Source organism: Malus domestica, chromosome 11 (genome assembly GCF_042453785.1).
Source record: "Malus domestica chromosome 11, GDT2T_hap1".
NCBI lineage: Eukaryota > Viridiplantae > Streptophyta > Magnoliopsida > Rosales > Rosaceae > Malus > Malus domestica.
The window spans coordinates 17,730,797-17,743,652 of NC_091671.1; the positions used below are offsets into that span (position 1 = coordinate 17,730,797).

At 38.1% G+C, this 12,856-nt stretch overlaps 1 protein-coding gene across 1 annotated transcript; it reads left to right on the forward strand.

The window, feature by feature from the left end:
- The first annotated feature begins 8,054 nt into the window (after positions 1-8,054).
- On the forward strand, positions 8,055-9,271 carry LOC103436102 (F-box protein At2g27310-like). The gene has a single exon (XM_008374517.4). The coding sequence runs from the start codon at positions 8,103-8,105 to the stop codon at positions 9,114-9,116; it is 1,014 nt and encodes a 337-aa protein (XP_008372739.1). The 5' UTR covers positions 8,055-8,102; the 3' UTR covers positions 9,117-9,271.
- The last annotated feature ends 3,585 nt before the right edge of the window (positions 9,272-12,856 follow it).

Below are 12,856 nucleotides of genomic sequence, written 5' to 3' on the forward strand. Positions count from 1 at the left end.
TTGACTTTTACAATAAAAGCTTCAACTATCCATCATCCAATCAACAACATCAAACACTCTCAAATGAGCTGATAAGTATACCAAATATGGTGTATGTATTTGTTGACCCTAAACACTACCAAGCCTACATGGCGCGTAGGCCGAGTAACTAATAAGCTAATTACGTCCTTCGGTTGTGTGCGGGGTGTGCCAACTCGTCAGCTGGGGAGTAAAATATGTTGATGTGGCATTGGGCGTGCTACTGACTTCTTGATCTTGTGACTGCAGCCGAGGAAGGAACACATCTCAACCTTCAAGTTCTAGAGCCTGAAGACAAGGTTGCTAGTTCTGCGAAGTTCAATTTCAAATTCGGCTTTCAATGTGCCGAATGTAGTAACCTGGTAACACCTCACTTTGCCAAAAAAAGCTGATGAGATGACATCTACTAACAAGGACTCAGAAATCCTTGTTGACCGAGACTTGGATGAATAACTTGTCAGTCTCGAAGCAGTGTTGTCGGTTAATTCTACGGCTCCAATGCTGTTTATCCAAACTGAAGATGTCGCCAATTACCTTCACAGTGTTGTTTATCCAAACTGAAGATGTGTTGGCGGGAAGAGAGGGGAGAAGGATAAAATCTCAGGGTTGTTAAGAAGTTTTGCTCAGGGCAATTTGTGTGTTGATTTAGAGGGGGCTTTGAAATATTGCCTGCGACTCTGTATTTATAGTGGTTGTCTTTTGCTTGGCACGACTTGATAGCTTTGTAGAGTCCAATTGCCACTCTAACTTTGTGCTACGTTGACTCAGAACTTATGTCCAATCACCTTAGTCGTCCAATATCTCGAAGATATGATAAAGGCTATCTCCTGATTCTCCTTGAAAAGATAAATGTATCTTTCCACATGTGTGACCTGACCAAATGAATGCATCCTATTCCAACTGAAACTTCTCTTTCTCCACCATGTTGGTCTAGGTGCAACCATGAATGCATAATAAATTGCATTTTATTTGCAACATAACCTGATCACTTAAGAGACCATTTTTTTTATCAAAAACCATCTAACATACCTCATGACAAGATAAGAGCATGTGCCATTTGTCCTTCATGATTATTTGTGATTTTTCAGAATAAAAACCTAAGCTTATCACATCATCACCAGAAGCCAGGCCTATCTAGGCTTCTTCATGATCTAGACATGCATGGATTAATCTCATGAAATTAATCCATTTGTAGTTGCATTGCCACTGGAGACTGTCAGCAAAACCTCAATTGCACCAATCTCCACACACCCATATGCCGAATATGCCAGACCAATTCGAATCTTACTGTTTGCTTCTAAGTTGGAGATATGATTTGCATCTCATTGCATCCCATTTATTTTGGATCCAAACATAACCCCCCCCCAAAAAAAAATCCTTGAGTTTCGACCCATAAGCCGAGTAGTTGAGGAAATTTACGCTTGCATTTGAACTTTTGTAGCTACCAAATAGCTCCACTGAATACATATTGATTTGACGAAAAGCATACTTGGTCTCTTCATGAACTAAAGTCTATGGTACAGTATCCCAAATTCTTGGTCGAAGCCTCCAGACCAAAAGCAATATTTGATGCTATAGGAAATTTGGATAAACCATGTCTTTTACCAAATATCCTCACCAAGCTAACATGGGTGAAATGGTGTCAAGGCCATCGAACATGATATGCGTCGGTCGAAATGATTCGTCAAACCGAAGAAATCTTTGAATTAACTCCTCGAATCAAGGCCCTGAATTAAAGTTGACGGTTGAGCAAAATTTCGAATTCAAAGCGCTCCATATCAAGCGTTAAGATTGACATTGATACTGTCGAATAAGTTGATATCGAACTCGACTCATAGCGAAATAGATGGGGTGCACGGTTGGCTTCCTCTAAATATTCGGTTACCACCAGCTTCTTGACAACGAAAAATGATGCCATTCTTACTGTCAATCCCAATGGATCCCACTCTTTTACTTCAACCAACAAATTACTATCTAACTGAATGGTGTCGGTTGAATGGGTGGTTACCACCGAACTTGGCTTATAGTTCGTACTATTGGTGCACATATCTCTGCAAGCACTACCAATTTTTTTGGTAGCAAGTCAGCATGATGAAAAGTATCAATTTCTTTAAGAAAAGATTATGCAAGACGACATAGTCAAAAGGAAAGGAATAATGTCTTGCTGAACTCGACGAATCAACCTTGAATTGTAAAAAAGTCTTTAAAGAAAATGTTGGCTATAGAGCCTCGAACCCCACCGAATTAATCATAAGATTGAGCTTGAATTTGTCTGATGCTGGACCAAAGACGAGTTTTCACCGAATAATTCACAAAGAAAAAATTTCATTAAATGACTTATCAATTGGCCTAAGGCGTTTCTAGATAAATCATCGAACTCCCCAGCAAGTGTGTTCCATTAAAATCCACTAGTAAGCAAATAATATATGCTCACAGAGCATAAATACGACTCGGCAAAAACATATCGCCAACAAGCCAATCATAAATTTTCCTTGGCACATTAGCTCATGGCGATCTGTATACCAACGACAACGACCAAGAGAAACTCGCCAACAACAAGAACCTTGTTAGCTTGGTCTACAGTGTTGGTAATATGAAACTGACCCATTTACGCCGAAGAATGTCGTCGAAAAACCAAGCCTTTCCAAACATTTCCAATGCATGACTCAGTAAAGACTTGTCCACCGAGTTCAGTGAGAAAATGCCAAACTTATCTCAACCACGAAACAACCTTTGAAGCCAGTTCTCTTCGTTCGGCCGTCTTAAAAAACAAATGGACACCCACGGTAGAAACACAAGAAGTACACCACCACTGTACTGATAACAAGTGGGGTCTTCGAGATGAAACATAATCAATTCCTCCTTGATGTAGGGCACCGAGAGAGTAATGCAAGACACATAATTCATTTCTTCAAAGAATTAATTCATGCAGGGTACTGATCTTGTGATGCACAAAAAGGTGACAATTGATGCCATCAAATCGTCAAGCTCGGCTTATCGCATATGAGATTCAAGTTAAATACCCAAGTTCGTCGAAACATTATGGTGTTGGCAGTTATGGGTTTCAACCGAAAGCACTCTATCTAAGTCACCAAAGACCACTAATAATGAATGATTAAACAAAAACATGATTCAATCAGAAGTGAGAATCGACCGAGCCATATGGCCTAGGGCAATAAAACCCAGAAATTACTGCCAACACTTATCCAAATTTGTTGTTTCTGTCATGCATGCCTATTTCTTCTTTTTCCTGGATTCCTTCGTCATGTGATTGCATGGATATACAGCTGCCATGCATATACTTCTGAGCCCTCCTTTCACCTTCTGGAGGACTCCACTGAATGCTACCTCGATGAACGTAAAGACTAAGCCACATCATTCGAATTGATTCCATAACCGATGGGTCAAATGCGTCAACGTGATGACTTCCAAGCCCTTGACAAATAATCTCTCACAAAGATTGAAAAAATGAATTTTAACCACGTGCCGAGATGTGGCATTCCACTTTAAAACTTGGAAGTCAGACCCTTAATTGATTGTCGAGTAGTGGCCTAGCAAATGAGGGCCATGTTTTCCTCTCTGATTCTCTGATCCAACCGAATTCTTCTCGACTCTCGGCCTAAGCATCATGTCTTCACGGCAGAAAGCACATAAGGAAATATGGCTGAGGGCAATAAATCTCAGACTCGGCCGACACTAACCCAGACTTGTTATATTACATATTTTCTTAGCAAATCTAGGCCTATCTGCCCCCCATTTTCTTTACATTGGCTTGCACAACCGTATATTTAAGAAAATAATTTATTCTTATTATGATTTTTTTTAGCAAATGGAAATAAAAGTGACCAAACCATAATAAGGAGGAGGCCAAGGATGTTTTATTCCGAGCTGAGATCTTTTAATACCAACATAGCCAATCAAATTTTGCATTGAGCTGAATAAAAAATGATCTCTAAATACTTTTGACTTGGCAAAATATTTTACATCTTCGGCTACCGAACATGTTGAACAATTATTAAGCCCTTCAGGCATAATAATTTCACCAATTTCAGCTTTTATCTCGAATAACTTAGCCGAATTGGATTTCTCCATATTAGCTTTATCGCCAATAACCATATCGACTATCACGGTTTCAGCGTCTAAGGTCATGTCTCCAATTACCATATCAATTGATGTGGTCTTTCCATCTGAAGCCGTGTATCAACTTTGTTCGTCATTGGAACACTCATTTGATGAATCATTTTCTAAGTCGATTTTTGACTCAGAAACTTGAACTTTTTCTTCTAGGCCTACCACACTTTCAGTCTCAACCAAAAAAACATGTGGCCTAGGTTTTTCTTCGGCCAATTTGACAATTTTCTTAGGTCGAATTTTGATTGTGGCTGGATTGAAAAATTGCCCCCCAGCCTTCTGATCCAACCATTCTTCTAATGGAATTGATTTGTATCCAAAACTGAAAATTGTTTTCTTATCAAGCCACTCATAAAATCAATCTCTATATTATTTTAACCATTGATCTTGTAAGCTATGATGAACTTTCACCTTTATCATTTGAGAGAAAGATTTTTGCCTTTCTTTATATGCTTCAAGGATCCGTTCCGCATCAAGTTGAACTACGAATGCATCCAATCGGTTAAGTACTGGTTTGGTACTGAGGTGCTTTTATAAAAAGTGGGTATCAAAAAAAGCTGAGCTCAAAAAGGTGTTTGGTAAACACTTAAAAATAGCTTATTTTCACAATTTTGGGTGAAAAAAAACTGACAAAGTGAAGTAGCAAAATTAAGCTTATTCTCATATCACAGCAGAATCAGTTTTTTTCAAAGCACAGCAATACCAAACCAGCCCTAAGTGGAGCCGGATTGAAATCTTGATATATCATATGAACTTCATGGTTTTAGCATGGGGTCCCATTGGGCATGCCAAAATGTTGACCCTGAAAACTACCAAGCCTACGTGGCGCGCAGGCCGAGTAATTAATAAACTAACTACATCCTTCGGTTGTGTGCAGGGCGTGCCAACTCGTCAGCCGAGTTTTTACCGGGGTGTAAAATATGTTGATGTGGCGTTAGGCGCACTGCTAACTTTTTGAACTTACGACTGCGGGTATGGAAGGAACACGTCTTGGCCTTCGGGTTCTAATTCAAATTCAATTTCCAATGTGCCGAATGTAGTAATCTAGTAACACCTCACTTCGTCGAAAAGGCTGATGAACTCTACCAACAATGACTCAAAAATCCTTGTTGAGCGAGACTTGGATAAATAACCAGTCAGTCTCGAAGCAGTGTTATTTATCCAAATTGAAGATGCTCCTCAGTCGGCTGATTCTACGACTTTAGTGTTATTTATCCAAACTGAAGATGTCGCCGGTTGCCTTCACAGCGTTGTTTATCCAAACTGAAGATGTGTTGGCAGGAAGAAAGGGATAAAATATCAATGTTGGGTTTTGAAATGTTGCAAGCGACTCTGTATTTATAGTGGTTGTCTTTTGCTTGGCACAGCCTGATAGCTTTGCAGAGTCCAATTGCCACTCTAACTTTGTAGAACATTATTTGCTACGTTGACTCAGAACTTGTGTCCAATCACCTTAGTCGTCCAATATCTCCAAGATATGATAAAGGCTATCTCCTAATTCTCCTTCAAAAGATAAATATATCTTTCCACATGCGTGACCTGACCAAATGAATGCATCATATTCGAATAGAAACTTCTCTTTCTCCACCATGTTGGTCCAGGTGCAACCATGCATGCATAATAAATTGCATTTTATTTGCAACATAACCTAGTCACTTAAGAGACCATTTTTTATCAAAAACCATCCACATACCTCATGACAAGATAGGAGCATGTGCCATTTGTCCTTCATGATTATCCGTGACTTTTCAGAATAAAAACCTAGGCTTATCACATCATCACCAGAAGCCAGGCCTATCTAGGCTTCTTCATGATCTATCCATGCATACATTAATCTCATGAAATTAATCCGTTTGTAGTTGCATTGCCGCTGTAGACTGTCAGCAAAACCTCATTGCCCTAATCCACACACCCATATGCTGAATATGCCAGACCAATTCGAATTGTACTGTTTGCTTCTAAGTTGGAGATATGATTTGCATCCCATTTATCTTGTACAAGATAATTCATCAATAAAAATTAATTATTTTGATAAAAAAAATCATAATATTATTCTTTCACAATAAAATTATCTTCATTTTTTATTCGACGGTATGGAGCTATGCTTACTCATCAGCTTTGATTGCACGAGCCGATGGTGAAATTTTGGGTTCAAACAACATTGCAAAAAATTAAGGATGAGGTTCAGTTCAGTTTGGCTACAAAGAAAAGGCAACCGACTTTATAAGCATATTTGAGAAAGAGCTGAATTGAGACACTAGAAGTTATTCCTAAATATGTATTTCAAATTTTTATAATGTTATTTCTTTTATGTATTTCATCAAGTATTAATTTATATATTTCATGGACGTTAAAGGATTTCATTAATAAAAAAACAAATATTTGATGCATTTAGCGAGATTATTATTTTAGTACACTACCCCAACTAAGGACCAATTTTTTTTTTAATTTAACCGAGGTTATTAATTTATTGAGCATTCATTTATATTGAGGTTTTACTGTAATATAAAGATCTAATTCTAAATTTACACGATAGCAATCATAAACCTAGTAAATAATTTGAAATCAATTAATATTTATCTACTAGAAAACCTTAAGACATACAAAAAAAAAAAAAAAAAAAAAAAAACTAACATAAAAGTAAACCAAATTAGTAACTTATCACTTAGTGTAATCTAAATTTTTACACAGAGTAATTTATTTTCTTGCAAAGAGTGCATGTGGTTGCTCATATTTAGATTTGAAACTTTTATAAACACATCTATTAATTTCTCTAAGTTGAGAACAAATTTCCGTGCATAACATTTTGCACTTAATACCAAACACAAAACTAGAACATACCCAAACCTATTGAGTCGGTCTGGTAAGCTTTAGCTTTCGTTAAGACAATAATAACATGCTTTGTAAATAATAATCAAATAAATATACAAATATTGCAAAAGAACTCAAAAAGAATACGTGAAACCGAACACTCTCCCAATTCCCACCAAAATTATGCTGTGAGTATGAATCCCGATTCCCACATCAGAGGAAAAAAAAACCTTATATGTGTTTATAAGAATTAGACTACTTCATATTACTAATTAATTTTATGATAGAACTTCAACCTTCTTCAAATCAATACTATAATCTACAACTAATAAATATATAAAAACAAAAGAACACATTATAATTTGAGATGTGAACACAATATATTTAAATCTTAAAGAAGTTATAAAATTGTCAATACTAAAATAAAGGGAAAAAAAGATATGAAACGCTTGTGTTCCGACTCCAAAATATTAAATTATACAAATTAATCAAGGAGAAGGTTTGCCTGCACCTTCATTGCAACTAGTTTAATTATTATTTAACTAATTAATTAATTAAGGTGTATTCAATTAGGATTTTGAGGGATTTTGATTCTTTTAATGAATCTAGGATTATTCAATCAGGATTTTAAGTGATTCTTTGAAATTCAAGGTGTATTCAATTAGAATTTTAAGAAAGTTTATTAAAATCCTTAGAAATCCAGGTGTATTCAATTAGGATTTAAAAAAAATTTATAACATTCCAGGTGTATTCAATTAGAAATTGATTTTAAAGAATTTGAGAAAGTTGAGGAATTAGGGAGAATTGGAGAGTTTTCGTAGTGTATTTTAAGCATCCACAAATCTCACATCTCCTCATGAGATTTCGAAGGAATTGAATCAAAATTTTGTATGAAATCTCTACAAATCAATTTAACTTCATAAAAAATCTATGAATTTATAAATCTGTTAAAGTCTTTTAAAATTCTGAATTGAATGCAACCTCCTTTTAAGATTCAAAGCTTTGAAACCGTTATTTGACCATTCAGCTTTGGTATACTCCTGCCAGTGTCCTCACTATAAAACCCAACCCTTCACACCTTTCTTGTCACCACTCAACACACAACTCTTAAAACAACCTCAAAACCTTCTGCTGCGATAACAATGAGCTTTTCAGCTGTAACAACATTGGCCGTCGATCAGGGCGACCGGCCTTCAATCTCCGTCGTCCATCCCGACATTATCACGGCTCACATCCTCACCCGCCTCGACGGCCAGACCTTGGCTGCAGCCTCCTGCGCTTCGTCCGAATTACACAGCTTCTCCGCCAAAGAAAAACTCTGGCGGGACGCCAGCATCGCCACATGGCCTTCCATAACCGATCCACGAGTCAACGATCTCATTTCCACTTTCCCTGGCGGTCACCGCTTTTTCTTCTCCGACTCTTTCCCGCTCCTCGACCACTCGCCCTCCCAATTCAATTTCAGCCCTTCGTCCCCCACCGCGGAGTTAATCTCGGCCGTCGATATTTTCTACAAAGACCAGCTCATTTTCTCTAAGGTTCAGGAGTCCGAGACCGAATCCGGGTGGTTCCTCTGCTCGCCTTTCCGGGTCGACTTACTTGACCGGAAAGAAACCGTCCCGACACCAATCCAACATGTCGGGGAAGACCAGAAGTCGTTGAAGCACTTGGAGGACAACCTGAGCCTGAGCTGGATCGTGATCGACCCCACCCGGAAAAGGGCAGCAAATTTGTCGAGCCGGACGGCAGTGACGGTGCAGCGTCACTGGCTGACAGGGGAGATACAGCTGCGGTTCGCGACGATATTGGCGGGGGAGAAGAAGGGGGAGTATGTGCAGTGCGGGATGGTGGTGACTTGCAAGAGGAGTGGGAGTGAAGGAAGGGAGCTGCACGTGAGGGAGGTGAGCATGCAGATGGAGGGAATGGAGGGGAATCATTTGAACGGGAGGGAGAGTTTGGTCATATTGCAGAGGGCGATCGAGGGAGGGAAGAGGAGGAAGGAGGTAAAGGGGAAGGCAAAGTATGAAGAGTACTTGGAGATGAAGAGAGAGAGGAGAGAGAGAAAGGAGAGGAGAGAGAAGGCTTTGGACATGATCTGCATTGCTGCTGGGGTTACTATTTTCATGGCGTTTTGGTCATTTGTCTTGTTCAGATAGACGATGATGAACCCAGAAACGGAAACAGTTTGGGTTTAGTTAATTACACAATTTAATTCATTAATTCTTTAAACCAAAAAGAAAAGTTCATACAAAGGAGAAGCAAAGTGGATATGATAACAATTAATCATTTATTTATTTATTTGATTTTCATATAGATAGCCTCTTTTCGTAATAATTCCTCACTTTCTGTTCATACAACTTTTTCTTTAACCAAAGGTGTGTGAGTGATCCTTGTACTATCCTACTCTTGTGCATCATAGTTTTGTTGATTTTGCACAAATAAATGTTTTTTTTTTTGTTTAGTTACGCAATGTGAGCAACGAGCACAAGAATTAAACTTTTGTCGTAAATAAGAACGGAAGTACATTATCTGGGCAATAATTTAGAGTAAATTTTCGGAATTTTAAAACATAGATAGCCAAAGTTATCTATTTGAAAGGAGCCCAATCTTCTTTGATAAAAATTAGCGTACTTTAACTTTCCTAGTTCCGCCTTTCCCTTTCCTACGATTAAAGTTTGAAATATATGAATGGGTTTGATTAAAAATTGAAATGTATGAATGGGTTTGGCAGAGAAAGTAAGAAATAAGAAACGGTCAATGGGGATTAATCTTTGACTTTAAATTTGGCCGGTCACACTTTGGATGCTTCTCCTTTTAGAGGTCTTTTTTCACGAGGCAGGCTTCTAGCTGCCTGATGGGTTGACCGTTGAATGTTATGCAAATCCTACTCTCTATAAAGTCTAGGGATTAGGATTCTCTCTTCTTTTTTTTTTTCTTTTTTTTTTCCTTCTCTTCTTATTTGAACGGTTATGATTAAGTCATGTCAATATTTTATATTAATTTTTTATAGCAAAATAAAGACAAAATAAGAGAATGTAAAATAAAAGAATGGAAGGTGATGAAAAGAGGGAAGGGGGAGAATATTAATCCAAAATCTAGTACTAATTCTGTCTTTCTAGTACTAATCATCTCTTTCTAGTCTTATTAAAATAAAATACGAGAAAATTAACAAATCGTTTTCTTTTTATTAAAGATGTCCCAAATGTCATGAATGACGATGGATGTCCATATAATTTTTTTTTTTTTATTATTCCAATGGATGTCCATATAATTAGTAATAAGCTTATTCTACGAAGGTTCTCTAGCTAGCTGCACGAGGACTGTGTATGTGGCGATACAACAGGGCCGGCCTTTCATTTCTTTTGGAGCCCGAGGCGAACGCTCAAATGTATCTTCCTTAATACACAAACATATATTAAAGAAATATTTAAAAATGATTAGAGCCCGGTTGAAGTTGGAAGGCTAGACCCTCATACTTCTATGATATTACTTGAAGGAAAAACAAACATACAATGCCACAACGGGGGTTGGGGAGACATTTACCTAAACTCCAATGATGAAAAGCAAAATCATACAACCACTCTAAGCAAAAGTCCTTAAATTTTAACCTTTAAGAAATTATCCTCTTGCATTTTTTGAAGAAAAAGATCAACAATTATATCATTACAATCCAAGTGTTCAACCACATTCATTTTAATCTTACATTGCTGATCCATAGCAAACAACACATTTGGACTCGTATAAATTTCTTATACGAATTTCGCTATTTCCACGGATGTCCAAGGTTGTTATCAAATACAAATGCTTCTTCAAGTAGTATCATTTGCAAATTATGTGATACGGTGGGGACTTTTCTAAGTAATCTTGTAATTAACATCTTCAGATGTGTTACATTTGTTTACTTCATTTGTAGATGTTTAATTGCTCTGATGTCAATTTGATATAGATACTCTAGTTTCCATTATACTTAGGGCTGATTTGGTATTGCTGTACTTTGGAAAAAAAAAACTGCTTCTACTGTGCTTGTGAAAATAAGCTTATTTTTGCTGCTTCACATTTTCCGTTTTTTTTTTTCACCCAAAACTGTGAAAATAAGTTGTTTTTAAATGTTTACCAAACACCTTTTTTAGCTCAGCTTTTTTTTATACCCATTTTTTATAAAAGCACCACAATACCAAACTAGTACTTAATGGTTCATCACTCTCTTTGGGCACTCAACTCTTTTATTTATTTTATACTCCTCTACTCTCACTTCTCTTTTCTGTTCCACTTTCTTTTTATTTTTATATTTTTTGTACGCATCATTTCCACACTATGGCTTTGGCACCTTTTGGGTATCGGTCAACACATTTTAATTTTGGTTATACGTGGATATTCGAGTCAGAGTGTGTCAAGAACTGTAATTATTTGAATTAATGACATCAGTTTTTATCTTATTGAAGAATATAACAAATTTAAATCTCATGAATAACTCATAAATGCCCTTGGAATTTACGTTCGTAGTGTGGCTGCCAGATAGATGTGCTCACTCCCCTTGGTATTGTTGATGCTTTATGCTTGGTGTTTGTACCATCCTTAACCAATCCCAAAACTACTGAGCACCGGTCAACGTTATATCGTCAAGGACCCAGAAGAGTTTCCCTCCAACCAGGAAGCCAATCACAGCACGACACGTGTCGACATCAGAAGCCAATCATAGCGCGACACGTGTCAACATCAGAAGCCAATCACAACACAACACGCGTCAATGTCAAAATGAAACTAGAAACTCTCTTCTATAAATAGAGATCATTCTCTCACAATATTTCCTAATGTCGTTTGTACTAAATCATTCACTAATACTCACTAAATGAGAGTTTGAACCTATGTACTTATGTAAACCCTTCACAATTAATGAGAACTCCTCTACTCCGTGGACGTAGCCAATCTGGGTGAACTACGTACATCTTGTGTTTGCTTCGTTGTCCCTATCCATTTACTTACTTATCCACACTAGTGACCGGAGCAATCTAGCGAAGGTCACAAACTTAACACTTTCTGTTGTACCAAAGTCCTCGCTGATTTTGTGCATCAACATTTGGCGCCGTCTGTGGGAACGACACTTATTCCCACTCTTTTCAGCTTTGCCAAGCTGGTTTCCACCATTCCTACACTCTCTTTTGACCAGGCATCCCTTTCCAACATGGGGAGCGAAGGAAGCCATAGCACACAGAATGATACCCATTTTACACCTAGTGCGAAGCAACGAAAGAAGGAAGAAAAAAGGGTTGCTCTTTAAGCTAAAGTCGATGAGTTAGAAGCTCAGAACAACAAGATAGCAATGAAGAATAAGGTCCTCTAAGAGCAATATGAGAAGCTCTTTGAGACGCTCCACGAAACTAGACGTACTCAAACACGCGAGCTCGTTGCCCCTATGGACATCAACCATCATCTGGGTACCCCCCAACACGGAGGGTCACCTCCCTTTGACATGGGTATCCCTGATGAGGAGCGAGCTAATCATCAAAACATTGATCAACATGAGACTTCTCTCAACCCAGATGTTTCGACCCGAAACAGGAGAAGTGGAGGAAGACACCTCATTGCAGAAAGGTTGGAAGGATCAAAAGCCATTTATTGTGACTGCCGAGACTTCCTAAAGCAACGTCGAGAGAATCCCCTCCACATATGCTCGAAGATCAATGACCCAAAGGTTTCTGAAAGACTCGGTCCCCTCCCACGACCCAGGCCCGCTGCTAATCTAGGGAATGAACAGCAGGTCCCAGAGGAACATAAAGGTACAGGAGACTGAGGTATTCCGACAGACTTACCCTAGAAGTTAGTACGGCGAGTCCAAGAAAAAGCCACACGCCCTTGCTCAAACTTTCCTACTTCTAAAAGGCGATGGAGACTTACG